This window comes from Beta vulgaris, chromosome 1 (genome assembly GCF_026745355.1).
Source record: "Beta vulgaris subsp. vulgaris cultivar EL10 chromosome 1, EL10.2, whole genome shotgun sequence".
Taxonomy (NCBI): Eukaryota; Viridiplantae; Streptophyta; class Magnoliopsida; order Caryophyllales; family Amaranthaceae; genus Beta; species Beta vulgaris.
Genome location: NC_079202.1, coordinates 19,780,187 through 19,795,169, shown reverse-complemented (window position 1 = coordinate 19,795,169; position 14,983 = coordinate 19,780,187). Strand labels below are relative to the sequence as shown.

The window sequence follows — 14,983 nt, the reverse complement described above, 5'->3', positions numbered from 1 at the left end:
CTTATCCGTTCTTATTCATACTAGTAACCTTAACTCTAGTGTCTTTATTTGATATTTAAACTCTGTATTTGCTTGTTCTAGTTTTAATAGTTTAATGTTACCAAAACTTTTCAAACCCCAAATACCTTCAATTAGGTAGTCTGACTTGATAGACTTTAATCAATCCCATTTTCCCTGTGGATCGACCCTTGACTTGCCCTTACTATTCTCTTAGTAATTGCTTGTTAGGTTATAAATATTGTTTGGAAAGCGGTTCTTAGTGCCTTAACGACACACTAAAAACCTCTTATCAAAATGGCGCCGTTGCCGGGGAAATATGCTATTGATTGAAGTTTTCTTAAGTTTGAAATTGCTTAATTGATTTTTTTTTTTTTTTACTTTTCTTAATTAGTTTTTTTTTATCTTGTCTCTATTTTATGTGGTAAGTGTTGTTTATATGAGTCTAGGCTTTTGTACATAATTTTTTTTTAAAATTTTTTTAAGGGAATTCCAAAAAATGCCAACTTCTTTTTTCCTCAATATGAGGATGAACCATTTTGGAATTATTATCAGAGATTTGAGAACACTCTTCTAACTAAGTATAGACTTGAGATTTGGGAGATGTGTGAGGTGATATATGATGGTTTGAATATGCATACAAGAGAAATTGTGGAGTCTATGTTTAATGGTGAATTTCGTCCCAACACTTTGATGAAGCATGGAGTTTCTTTGGGTGGTTGTCTAGAGATACTTATGAGTGGGACCATGGAAATACCACTTTCTCAAATTTAGAAGATGTCTCTAGCTGTGAACGCCATGTTTATTCTGAAATTCTTAATTCACTTGAAGAAAATATGGCATTGTTAAAGAGATGTGATTCTATGATGGACAACATTGTCGAATCTAGCAAAATATCAATTGAAACATTGGGTCAAATTATCAATAATCAAAATCACTCTTGTATGACCATAACTAATGAAGATGATGATTGGGATATGGATGAGAATCCCAGAGTAGAGGAATCATTTGTTGAGAAAGCTTACACTATAAAGTCTAATGATGTTGAAAAAGTGTTGATGAGACTTTTGTTTCTACTCGTTCTCTTCATATTCCTTTTTCAAGGAAAATCGACTTAGTTCCTTCCTTTCCCATCTTATTCCCTCGCCTCAAAGTTTCACCATTGGAAGAGCCTTTGACCTCTTTAAACCTTCACAAGACCCAAATGAAAGTCATCGAGGATAGAACCGAGCTTAAAATTTGCAAGGATCATCAAAAGGAGAACTCATTGTTTTCTTCTTTTTATTTGAATCTTAATGTTTGTTCTTCATACTTTCCAGGATTCTCTTGGAAATTTCATTATTTCCGGCACTCATTACTTGGTAAGCATATAGACGCATTGAAATTTGTGCATGCTCTTTATCTATATCATACCTATTTGATCCATTGTGAAATGTGTGCTAATGCTTATGACAAACTATTGAGATCTTTGTCAAATTATTTATTAGTTGTAAGGTCTAGCTAACATCCTAAAAGAGCTCTTTTTGCCAGGTATGTTGAGACCCTTCTCCTTATCTTACTTGGTTAGGATTTTTGCTTGTTTTTCGCCCTTACCTCATCCCTTACTTTCTCTTTGCTTGTACACTCCGAGGACGGAGTTTGTATTAAGCTTGGGGGAGTTAGCATGTGTTCTCTCCATCTCAACATTTTTTTTCTCCCATTTGCATTTAGGTTCTTTTTAGTGCTTTTTCATGTTAGGTTTACATAAAAAAACACAAAAATAATTTTTGTTTTTTTTCTGCATTTAGGATAGCTTGGTTGCATGCATGATTTGTGGCTAAAAGTGTTCATAACTTGATTGGAAGACCTTCCCTACATTAGACTTGATGGTTTTGGAAGCCCTTTGTGATTTAAGTGACTCTTGAGAACGATAACTTTTGGTAGAGTCTCTTTGAAATTAGGCGAGTTGGTGAATGGATTGCCTTGCCCCTTGTGCGACGAATCCCGAAGGAGGGCCAAGAACCTCGTAAGACTCATTCCAACCCTCACCATTGATCGCCTAACTTGTGACTTGCATTTTAGCTCCCCAAGATTGCATAAGACGAGCCTTTAGAAGAATGATTTAGGGCGTTTCTTTTTGCTAGAAATAGGAGCTACAAAGCCAAAAGCTTGTATACCGGCATAATTATCCGCTTCTCAACCCATCTGAGCCTTTCTATCCTATTTTTGCTTAACCCTCATAATAGTCATGGCCAAACTTTCCCAAAGTGGAGTGCATGTCTAGTTTGTGTTGAGTTGAGTTGTTTTGATATTGAGTCTTGGTTGAAAGTTAGTTAATATGCAAGTATTGCAAAAGTAAAAAATTTAAAAGAAAAAAGAAAGAAAGAAAGTCTTAGTGTTTCATTTGAATTTCTATTGAAAGAAAAGAAAGAAAGAGCAATTTGAGAGAAAATGAAAAAGTTCAAAAAGTGAAAAAGACAAAGTGAAATCAAGGTTATGTGTGATTCTTGAATTGAGATTGTGTTAGGACTACCTTGGGGGAGTATTTACCCCTAGTTTGTACTCAGCTTACCCTTTTTGCACCACATTCCTAAACTATCATCCACACCCTTAACCTAGCCCCGTTACAACCTTAACAAAGTCCCTTTTGACTTCTAGATTGGACTTGGTCGATTTAGTAGTGGCGGGCGAGATTTTGTGCAAGTCATGATGAGGGTCATCAAAATGTGGTAGAGGCGAGCAATTATGGTTGAGCATCCCTAGGGAGGAGTCAAACTTGGGACTTGGAAGTGGAGAAGAGTGAGAAATCACTCTTGGAAAGCCTTTTTTCAAAAAGACTCGGTTGATCGGTGGATTGAGCCTTAGAGTCACTCTTGTGCTTCCTAATCATCTCCCTCTTGTGTTTGGTTGGTCTCCTAAATCTTGTCTATGAACTCATTTAGCTTGCATGTCATGTTTGTAACCTTGCATTTAGAGCATTAGGTTAGTTTGTTGCATGTTTCCCTTTTCTTTATTACTCTTTTTCTCTTCTTTCTTCTTTCTCATCTTGGTTTACTTGAGGACAAGAAAAGCTAAGCTTGGGGGAGTTTGATAAGTGTTTCAAACGTACTTTATGGACTCCTTTTAGCTCATTTTGATCCTCTTTCTCCCCTTTCTTCCCTCTTTTTCTCCTTTCCCCTTCTATTTCATTCACTTGATCATACTTGATCATAGTGAATTTTGCTAGATTTTAGTCATTTTTGACCGAATTTCTAGTACATTTGCTTTCACCTTGTTTTGCCATGTTCTTGATATAGGTGAAACTACTAAGATGGCTACGATTTGTAAAGTTGGAAAAGGTAGCAATGAAAACAAAGCACACATTGATAAATGGTGTGCTTGCACCATTCCCCATGTCCGCTCGCACAAAGGAGCACATTGCACAATATAATCTTGAACAGAGAACTTCAAATGGACATAACTTTCAAACCACAAATGAGATGATGGTAATTTCAGTTTGAGGTGAAAGCTCGTTTCGATATCTTTCCAACGACTGGTCATAAGCTTGATTTGGATATAAAACGAAGAAGTTATGCTCGTTTTAAGTTGAACTGTCCAAGTTTGAGGCAGACGAGTTAGGTGCTCCCGCACCTGATATTGGTGCGCCCGCACCTCTGTTTGGTGCGCCCGCACCCTTCGTTTTCGGAAAGAAAAAAATCGTGGCTTCATTAAAATCGAGAGTTATGTTTTAGTTTTTGGGGAATTATGCTTTATTCTAGTTTCTAGAGAGTATTTTAGGGTTATATACAAGAGAGCAAACACTTGAGTTTGGATGAGAATTGAGATTAGCAATCGTAGTTTGTGATTCCATCAACATTAAAGGTACTTTTCATTGAATTTTAATTCGAAGTTTCAGTTTTATTTCATTCACTAGTTTTGTTCTTGTTTTTAGTTTATTTTAGATCTTCATTCTCATATTCTTATAATTGCGATTTCTATTAGTTTAATTATCTTTTAATCATGTTTAGCCTTAGATTAGTCATAGTTTTCATGTCTAATTTTTTAGAATTCTTGATTACTGAGTATTTTCATATCTAGGGTTAGGGTGAAAGTATGAATTAGGTTTTTAAATGTGTTGTTGATGTGATTGTGATGTTTTGAAGAAGTTTATGCATTGATCTTGGTGTTTTGAGACCTTATGATAGATATTGATCACATTTATACTTTGGTATTTTGATTTCAAATATTCTTAAATCGAATTTTGAACTCTTTTATCATCCCCAAGAATCAACTTAATTTCTAGGCCAAGATATTGGGTAGAAATTAAGGGGATCCCTAATTAGGGGTTTTCCGAGCTTATTGAATCTCTTAATCAATTAACTAAAGACCATTCGAGAGAGGACTCGAGTACTTTAGAGGAAAACTAAACCTTGCATAATCGTCTTCGTTGCTTCACAATCGCATTAACAATCTTTATGCCTTTTTATTCATACTAGTAACCGTAACTCTAGTGTCTTCTTATTTGATATTTAAACTCTTGTTATTTGCTAGTTCTAGTCTTTAGCTAGTGATAATCGTTACAAAAACTTTTCAAACCCCCAAATACCATTCAATTAGGTAGTCTGGACTTGATAGACTTCTATCAATCCCATTTTCCCTGTGCATCGACCCTTGACTTGCCCTTACTATTCTCTTAGTAATTGCTCTTTAGGTTTTATAAATATTGTTTGAAAAGCGATTTTTGGTGCCTTAACGACACATTAAAAACCTCTTATCAGTTCCATAGCAAGCTGGGTGATGGTTCTTTCATATATCTGGTTCTGTATGTAGATGATATGCTTATAGCTGCTAAGGCTAAGTCTGATATTCAGAGGTTGAAGGGTCTTCTCAGTGCTGAGTTTGAAATGAAAGATTTGGGTGCTACAAAGAAGATTTTGGGGATGGAGATCTATATGGAAAGAGATCAGAAGAAACTTTTCTTGTCACAGAAAGGTTATATTCAGAAGATTCTGTCAAGGTTTGGCATGACAACTGCAAAGCCTATAGACATTCCAAGTGCTTCCAATAATCATTTTTCTGTGGCTTTTGCACCCAAGACTGCTGAGGAGAAGGAGTACATGAGTCGGGTTCCTTATGCTAGTGCAGTAGGGAGTTTAATGTACGCTATGGTTTGCACTAGGCCGGATCTTGCACATGCAGTCAGTGTTGTTAGTAGGTTCATGGGTGATCCTGGTAAGGAGCATTGACAGGCAGTCAAGAGGATTTTTCGGTACCTAAGAGGTACATCTGACGTTGGTCTCATCTATGGGAATGATACTCAGTGTTTAGTCACTGGTTATTCGGATTCTGATTATGCTGGAGATATTAACAGTAGGAGGTCAATGACTGGTTATGTATTTACTCTTGGTGGTTCTGTCTTTAGTTGGAAGATAACTTTGCAGGCTACAGTTACTTTGTCTACTACTGAAGCAGAGTACATGGCATTGACAGCAGCAGCTAAAGAGGGAATATGGCTAAAGGGACTAGTTAGTGATCTCGGGTTACATCACAATCAGGGTATTGTATATTGTGACAGTCTGAGTGCAATATTCTAAGCTAAGGATCAAGTCCATCATGAGAGCACTAAACATATTGATGTGAGATACCATTTTCTGAGGAGTGAGACTATTAAGGTGAAAAAGGTAGGAATTGCTGATAACCTTGCTGATATGTTCACCAAGCCGGTTCCGCAGAGTAAGTTTCAACATTGTTTGGACTTACTCAATGTTCGTGATTGTTAATTGCCCTCCTTGGGCAATTCTGGGGTCCTTAGGGACTAATGTGTTCTGGTTGTCTTTTGGGACAAACCTGGTGTTTGGGAGATTATAGGCATTGTGATCAATGCATCTGGTTTTCTGGTTATTGTGAGAGGATTCAAGTCAAGGTGGAGATTTGTAAGAGTTTATGCCTTCAATGTGTTCGATGAAATGCATCAAATAGTTATTTTGGAGTACCGCACGATCGGGTCGGGCGAGGCCGCCCGTAACGAGCTGGAGAATTTGAGTGAAAAGGGAGATCGTCCGATGTCATCAGGCTTGGTCGCCCGATCGGGCGCGCAATGAAGTTTGGGAAAAGCAATAACCGCCCGATCGGGCGGCTGCCCGGCAAACGCGGAAACGCGTTTTCTGAACGGGAATATAAATATGTTATTTATATTCTAGGTTTTAGACTACGAATAAAACTTAATTCTCACTATAATCTGTTCTCTTCTCATAATAAAATATTCTCTCTCTCTTTGTCGTGGATGTAGCCAAATTGGTGAACCACGTAAATCTGTTGTCTGTTTTTATTGTTTTTTGCATTCATAATTTGTTTCTCTCTCACGTCCGTTATAACACTTATGAATAGATATGGACACAAGGCTTTATGTGTCGGTTTATAATGAGTTTAAGTCATTTGTCTTGTGTGTATAGTATCTTCGGGTTTCCATTATGTATTGAAATTGGTTCAATCGTTATCGACACCAATTGGATACGGATGGTTAGAATGTGTACTGTACTATATGGAAGTTCAAGTTTTATACACTTTCATTTCTGCATGATATTGTTTTGTTACGATGATGTTTGTGCATAACTATTATGTATACTCTAAATGGGGAAGGATTGTTGGAGATTTAGAGTATAGAGTTAGTTTATTTCATGATATATCGTTCAAAGTTACTTGGTTATGGTGTTGGTGCTTGAAACAATATATGTAATACTATGCTATGTAGTGAATAGAAATGGGCCTAGAATAGCCTCGCACTCGCTCACAAGGCCTCGCTTGAAGTTGCTCGTCGCTCGCACAAGCAGGGAGGCAGGTCAAGCTGGTCGCGACTCGCGACATATGTCGCACCTCGCGACGCTGGACGCTCGCACAAGCAGTGAAGGATGGGCTGGTCGCGACTCGTGACCTGGGTCGCACCTAGCGACGCTGCCCAGGTCGCGACTCGCGATTCGCGATATCCTTCCTTTTTTCTGTTGCCTTTTGCGTGATTTCGCGTGTTTTGACGGTTTGTCAATGTATTGTTTCGGTTTCTCTGAAACGATAAAGCATTAGTATATATATGAGATCTCTCATATGATGAAGTGGTTGAAGAAAAATAACTTCTCTCGATTGCATAAGAATTAAAAGCTCATCATCTTTACAAATTTTTCTTTCTTTCACTCATTTGACGAATCTCATTACGAGCGTGATATTCGTTGTTCTTGTTTGTATCTCGGAAGTGAATTCCTTGTAACCCGTGCTCAGTGTAGGGTAGGAATATTGCTTTTGGGAAAGTGTCTCAATACGCCTAGAAGATTCAAAGTTCATCTAGTAATAATCTTTGTCACCCTTTTACCTTTTATAACAAAACCAACAATGAACCTACGAATCCTCTAAGTCTTATGCCCTCTCTTTTGTCTCTAAAACAATCAAAGCAACACTACTTGGTGGTCATTAAACTGTTACACTACCCCTTGACTAACAGAAACATTCTGATAGAATACAAGTCCTAAATAGGATGAAATCACCTGCTGAGAAAAGGTGAAAATAAATCTAAATACAATTAAACATCAACCAGCATGAACAAATCAGTGATGCTGCTTCCTTTACAACCACAAAAAAAAATCAGCTGTCTGAAAAAAAGTGTTGTTCTTTTCATCTACCACACTAGGAAGTCTGAATCTCATGCCAATGCATCGTCCACCACAAATTTGAGCTTCAATATATTTTGATCAAAGTCTTCAAAAACTTAGAGATGGTCATGGACGATTAGTAAGGACCATGCTCAGAGGGTTCATCTGTCTCAAGGTCGACTGTTTCGTTTGGTAATTGACCAAGTTTTTCAGTTGGGAGACCTCCTAATTTCCCGTCGTTCTTCTTCTTGGCATTCTTACGCCACTGTGTTAGAGCCTTTGACGTTTGCTCGTCAAATATCGATCTCTTCATCGTGGATCCCATCTGCCAGTATTAGTAATGTAAGAACCCACCAAATTAAATAAGGAGCATTAAAAACTTAGATCCTGTTTTAGTCACTTTTTTGTTTTCAGTTTTTCTCAAAACTAAATACAGAATTATGAATATCTCTGGTTTCCTCTTGTCAGTTTTTAAACCAAACATGATTAGTATGAGTACGACTGATTTTACGTTAACTATCATAAATGAAGATTACAAAACCAAAATCTGGAAACCAGGATGATACCATGATAACTCTTATTAGAGAACAAGAAAAAGTTTTCAATTTACTATTTCTTTGCGACATCTTAATGCTGATTGTACCCGTATAGGGCATTAGCCATCAAGTGACAAGCAGTAGCTTACCTGAGTCACAAGGGCATACAGAGGAAGAGTGATGTAGCAGCACATAAATTGAACACCCACCCTGCCATTGGAAAATCGCCATTAATTACACAAGGAAAAAAGTTGGAGTTGTCTTTTGATTTATGCTTAGTAAAACAATTTTAGTTGTCTCTTCTGATATTACTCTTAAAATTTCACACGTAATATTAGAAAAAGTAAAATTTACTTCTGAAAAGTTGCGAATACAGTTTGTCAGAAATGGTGAGAGAGCAAATATATATATATATATATATAATATAATATATTATATATATATATATATATATATATGTTTAAGTTCATATGAGAACCACCCTTATGGTGAGAACCGTGAGAACCACTCATTTTTCCTCATTTTACGAAGATTTTGATTATTTCATAATATTTTGCTCATTTTTTGTTTCACTTATTTTATGATTTTGCTCATTTAACAATTTTATGCTCATTTATCAACGTTTTTGCTCATTTTACGTTTTGCTCATTGAACTTTTTATGCTCATTTTACATTTTTCTTCTTTTACATTTTTATTCATTTTACGTTTTTGATAACTTAATGTTTTCTACTCAATTTATGTTTATGCACATTTGTTACTTTTTTTTACTCATTTTAGGAAGTTTTTGCTCATTTTAAGTGGTTCTCACAGTTCTCACAATAAGAGGGTTCTCATTAGAACCCAACCCTATATATATATATATATATATATATATATATATATATATATATATATATATATATATATATATATATATATATATATATATATATTCCCTCGCTTTTTTAATAAATGCAATACTTTGACTTTTGTAGTCAACTTTATAGAGTTTGATGCATGTTTTACTATTTTAAGAATCATGTTATCTTCATTCGAAAAGAAACAGAATCATGCTATCATAGAGATGTACTTAGAAATGTTCCAATGTGTACATTAAAAGCGGCTTCATTTTGAACATGAAGGAGATCCATGATTGTTTGGATCATACTATCATAGACACCATATGTCAGATGGTCGACACAATTATGATTCTTTAAGGAAAGGCTTACCCAAGACAGACTCTCACAAGAGTCATGATAAAATTTGAATGGAAGCAAGACCTCAGACCAAACTCATACTGCAATGATGAAACAATCATTCCAAGTCAACACGAATGTAACTGTCATCGTGCATAAAAATAAGTGAATGGCAGATCTTTACCCATATCCAAAAGAAATAAGTAATCTCGAAAGCGTTCTGAGCAAAGGAGGGGATCGAGAAGGAGAAGAAGAAAACAGTTAGAAAGTTGTATTATACTAGACAGAATATAAACTGTGAACATTTTTTTAACCTTTTTTGATTGAGGGAAGGGAAGTTTGTATGAGTATACCTGAAACAAGACATAATGGATGAGATAGAGGATGAGCTGTGGCCAGGAAAACCAGAAGTGTTTATCAGAGACCTGCACAAGAGGCATTCCCTGGACAACCGCATGCCTATCTGTGATTTCAACAGCCATCTGTGTTATGACTGCTTCAAGCTTCATACCAACTGACAAGATCACCTGTATTACCCTCATAGTTGATAAGAACAGCCGTTCATGCATGGTACAACAACAATAAAAGTTTATACAAGGAAAAATATGAGAGAATCTTACAATTAATGGCAGGAACGACAACCAGACCATTGCATCCCATCCTAAAGAAATGGTAGTCAATTAAGATCAGTAGAATACATATATTGAAAATGCACACTAGAAATGACAAACAAATGAAAACTTACTGTCAACATTAAGAAGTAGAAAGAGGACGGCAGATGCCCATAACAAAGGACTGCCAATATCAAAATGAAATAGAGTTCAGTAATACGAGATACAGGGACAAAGAGCAACCATAACAATGAGGCAAATTAAATCTTTTGTTTACCTGATACCCACAACTACCTTATAGTCATCTTCCAAAGATCTTTTGATATATTTTTGAAAATCAAATTTGCTTCCTGGTGCTAGATGAACCTGGGGAAATGATGGAAATTTTGTTAACAAAATGACAGCATAAAATGAAACAAACTAATGCTAGTTAAGGTACGTACGCTAACAAATCCATGACGCAGTGCCAAGTAATCAGATCTACGAACAGCTCTATAGAATTGCCTAAAGAAGCAACCCTGTAAATATTTTTTTATTAGTATGGTACTACGGTGTTAATCTAGCTTTAGAAAAAAAAAAATCAATGGAGTTCTTACAAGGCCAAAGAGGACAGGATTTTTTGTCCAAAAGCTGTTGTGCCCTTTTACAAATGATGTCTCATGAGTCAATCGAAACTTTGAAGCATCTGCAGATATTGCAAATCTTGATTCATCATGACAACAGACACGACAAATCCATCCATAATCACTAATAAAACCGAAAGGCAACATCTAGCATACCAGCACCAAAACCGTCTTTGCTGTTCACTGCCTCCAGTTCCCAGTCTTTCCACCTGCGAATCTACATAAAAGCGACCACATATAGCATCTATGCATATACACCAATATACCATAACCATCAAACATTGATAGGATTCCCCCTTCCGATTTCATAGTTATCTTGATATATGAAGTGCATAAAAGTAAAGCCTCACCTTCATTCTACCAAGCGCCATTGTAATGCAACTGTAGATTACATGAAACACTGCCAAGAAGAATATGAATATGTGTAGTTGATGCAAACCATTAGCAGAAATCAGAGGCACATATCCCTGTTGATTGAGAAATGTCAATGAAATTCACGAAACAATATACTCCAATCTCGATGACCAAATACATGAAGCATGTTAAAGGACATTAATACAAGGCTTTGAAATGCATAATTCTTTACAAGCTTTTGATTTCTCTTGCATTAGTTGAAAAGATATTTCATGACTATCTATCCTAATACATTCCACCGCATGCGAAGAGGGGAGAGAAATGAAGATAGAAAAAAGAAGTGAGACCCATGTGATATGAGACAGATTGAGATAAGATACAACAAAATAAGGGAAATGTTACAAGTAAAATGAAACTTTAAAATAAGGGAAATGTTGCAATTGACTTAGAAGTATAGAACAGAGGAAATATATCATTAAACACTGTCTGGTATCTAAAAGTAGCAACTCACCTCCTTGCACCCAACGGGAGCTGCACCTCCGCTTAACATTCTGCGCTCATACCATAAAAGCCTACGGTGATGGTCTGCTTTCGCTTCTCCATGTTCATGGCTTTTTTTCTCGTGGTTGGGCTTATAGGCACAAGGCAACATTGTATTTGCCAGGTGCATGGGTATACAAATACTGATGATGTAAGTTTGCCCAAATGTGAGGAGTAAAGAAATGAATCCCAACACCATCAATTCTGCACAGAGACAAACAGGTTGCTGGTGTAAATTATATCTCAAAGGGCTTACCTACTTTCTCTTTGAGAAAAACAAGTAGAAACTTCACTTTTTACTGCTTACCTCCTTTGATCTTCTCGAGTGCTTCGTATAAAGCTTTCTTGTGCTTTTTATGAAAGTACTGGTTACCACAATGAAGAAATGGAGAAGATTAGCACACATGATCTCTGATCAGCATGCTTCTGTTACAAAACTTCTTTTACATTGAATATTTCATCTAATGAACAAGTGTTTTGGATTATTAAAGATGTTCATCATCGCATAAAGCTAAACCAACACAAGTGTTTTGATATTTATAGAAGGTTGACATGAAGTCATGAACAAGTATAGATTGACATGAACAAGTGCTTTGCATTAAAGATGTTAATCATCCCACCGATGTGGTTAATCTACGCAACTTTAGGGCCCTTTCGACTTTCGAGGCAAGACTAGTCCATGTCAACCTTCTATGAGAAAGGAGGCATTAATACATAATCTCATACTGCCTGAGAATGTTACATCTAACCAATGGCTAATTTACCCATTAGAGAGATGGAGAAATGAATTGATTTCTTTGAGATATAATGTCTATATATGATGAGTAATGTACCCTATTGGGTAGATTAAGTTTTTCATATACTTATTTTGGAAAACCATTGTTGCATGGAACTCTTTAGCAGCCTATCTAGAAACATAGCCACCTGACATCATTCTATGTTAAGCTCAATGGATCACATTATAATTTCACCACTTTCACGATCTCATGAAAATGACGACCCAAGTCCAATATTAAGAAGAGAACACGTCACTTTTTTTAATATCGTAACTAGTTTAATTTATTTAGGGACTAGTTTAATCTATTTCGTGACCAGTTTAATCTATTTCGTGACCAGTTTAATCTATTCAGTAATGACATTCTTTAACTCATTCAGTAACTAGTTTAATCCATTTAGCGACTAGTTTAATCCGTTCGGTAAGACTACCGAGTTATTTTTTGAAATTATCTGTTGTAGTTCCAAAATCAAGAAAACAGAGGCGGGAAGAGAGAAGGGTTGGATGACTAAGATAGTGTTGGGTTGAGTAAAATGAAATGGCTTGTTAGAAAAATTCAGTTTTAGATTCGTCTAATTTATGTTAAAATTAGATTGTCTATTCTAATAATTTGTAAATGATCTAAGATGATAAACCCCATCTTATTCAAACCAATTTAAAGTTTATAATTCCTCTTTAAAAAAAAGGACCAATGTGATTATATATACACAGCTATTAAATTTACAAATACAACCAATTGATATAAACAAACAAAAAAATGATGAAGGTAAAAAAAAGAAAAAATTACCTCCCCAATATGATGAAGAACCTTCTCTAAAACAATGGAAATAACAATAATAATTGCACAAACCGAAGCAACAGCCCATGTAGGTGTCTGATCAAGCTGCCTTGGCTTGCTTGCACCACTTCCTCCTCCTCCTCCTCCCCCCATTTTTACTTTTTTTTATCTCTTTTCCTTTTTTGGGATTTTCTTGCTCTTAATATCACCTTTGAAAAATTAATTTACAAGATGTTACAAGTTGTAACTCTCCTATTAATTTATCTTTCCTCCAAATTATTTTTTTTTTTGGTAATAAAAGGGTTTCCTAGGATTATTTAATTATCTTTCCACAGAAACCCAACCCAGAAATTTAAAAAACAAAAACAGAGTATAATTATTTTTTCCCAACTTTTAAAACAATCCAAAGTACTTTTTTTTTCTGGGTTAGGCAAAAAAGAAGATGAAAGATTTTCTTCCCCGTATAATTTTATTTTTCTTCCTATATCTCTAAAAATAGATTATTTATTACTACTTCTATTATCTTTTTAATTACTATTCATTAGAAAGAAAATTGCAGCCCCGAAAATGAAGCGGGAAAAAAGAAAAAGGGAGGGAAAGAAGGAACATTTGTAAGGTTTGAGCTATATTTTCTCTGCTCCAGCAGTTTTTTTTTTTTTTTTTTTTGTTTGGCCATGATCTTTAGGGAAGACTATGAGTCAACTCTGTGAAGTTATGAGAATGGCGCCAATCAATCAAAGATGGATATAATTGAGGTCATCAGTGCTAAAAGATGAAACAAAAAACTACGCCGTTGCCGGGGATCGAACCCGGGTCACCCGCGTGACAGGCGGGAATACTTACCACTATACTACAACGACCTCTTGTGATAAAATTGTCTTCTATTAACTATTTAATTACTCATTTGCTAAATGCCGCCCTAAATTTTCCTGCTAACGCCCTGTATAAATACAAATACATGTATTTATACTTTAACACTCAATATCCCACTCTCTTTCACCCTCCCTCACTCTCTTCACTCTCCATCACTCCCTCACTACATCTCTTTCATCAACAAGGATCTCCCATCAAAAACTCCGGCAATAGTAAATCCGGCGACAATAACTCCGACAACTTTTCCGACTAATTTTCCGGCCACATTATTGCATTATTAATATTAATGAATTTTTATAATTCTTTTAATACACAAAAATCGGACTATATTGACTTAAAAAAAAGTGTCTAGGCACCTAAATTAGGTGCCCGAACCTGTGGTCAGGCACCTAAATTAGGTGCCCAACCACAGGTTCGGGCACCTAATTTAGGTGCCGGTACCTGTGGTTGGGCGCCTAATTTAGGTGCCTGACCACAGGTTCGAGCACCTAATTTAGGTGCCTGTACCTGTGGTTGGGCATCTAATTTAGGCGCCTGACCACAGGTTCGGGCACCTAATTTAGGTGCTTGGACATTTTTTTTAAAGTCAATATAGTCCGATTTTGTGTATTATAAGAATTATAAAATTTAATTAATATTAATAATCTGGCCGAAAAAGTTGCCGGAGATATTGTCGTCGGAAAGTTACCCGGAAAAATTGTCGGAGTTCTTGATGGGAAAGTTAGCCGGAATAATTGCCGGAGTTATCTCCATCACTCCCTCACTTCATCTCTTCATCAACAAGGATCTCCCATCAAAAACTCCGTCAATTTTTCCGGCGACAATAACTCCGACAACTTTTCCGGCCACCTATATTTAATCACACTAATTATACATGGTGAGTAGTGTGATTAACTAGTCCTCTATTCAACTTTGTGCTCATTCCTTGAACACCTATATTTAAACTGTTTTTAAACAGTATTATTACCCATGTTGATTAATGGGTGAAAATTTCATTTCTTCCTAATGAGGTTTGTTCTTGGACACATCTAGCTAATCTCATCCAAAATATAGGTTACCTCATGAAGCTTGATTGGTTCACACTTCAAAATGATGATAAAGCGCAATTTGGACGTGTTTGCCTGA

At 36.0% G+C, this 14,983-nt stretch overlaps 1 protein-coding gene and 1 non-coding gene across 2 annotated transcripts; both read right to left on the bottom strand.

Annotated features, from left to right (window-relative positions):
* Positions 1-7,281: 7,281 nt before the first annotated feature.
* LOC104900984 (MLO-like protein 9) lies at positions 7,282-14,016 on the bottom strand. The gene is made up of 15 exons (XM_010688526.4): positions 12,995-14,016; positions 11,740-11,797; positions 11,404-11,636; positions 10,889-11,005; positions 10,695-10,755; positions 10,512-10,600; positions 10,359-10,433; positions 10,193-10,281; positions 10,050-10,099; positions 9,925-9,965; positions 9,658-9,831; positions 9,489-9,524; positions 9,338-9,405; positions 8,278-8,338; positions 7,282-7,917 (listed from the first exon to the last, which is right to left on the bottom strand). Exons 1-15 carry the CDS (start codon positions 13,136-13,138, stop codon positions 7,729-7,731), a joined length of 1,485 nt encoding a protein of 494 aa, XP_010686828.1. The 5' UTR covers positions 13,139-14,016; the 3' UTR covers positions 7,282-7,728.
* Positions 13,774-13,845, bottom strand: TRNAD-GUC (transfer RNA aspartic acid (anticodon GUC)). Its single transcript has one exon. It is a non-coding gene; the product is annotated as a tRNA-Asp (tRNA).
* Positions 14,017-14,983: the final 967 nt, after the last annotated feature.

Coding starts and splice junctions, on each gene's coding strand:
- LOC104900984 (XM_010688526.4), bottom strand. CDS start 13,138: ATGGGGGGAGGAGGAGGAGGAGGAAGTGGTGCAAGCAAGCCAAGGCAG. Junction 11,006..11,403: donor CTCCCGTTGGGTGCAAGGAG/GTGAGTTGCTAC, acceptor CTCAATCAACAG/GGATATGTGCCTCTGATTTC. Junction 9,966..10,049: donor TCTACTTCTTAATGTTGACA/GTAAGTTTTCAT, acceptor CCATTTCTTTAG/GATGGGATGCAATGGTCTGG.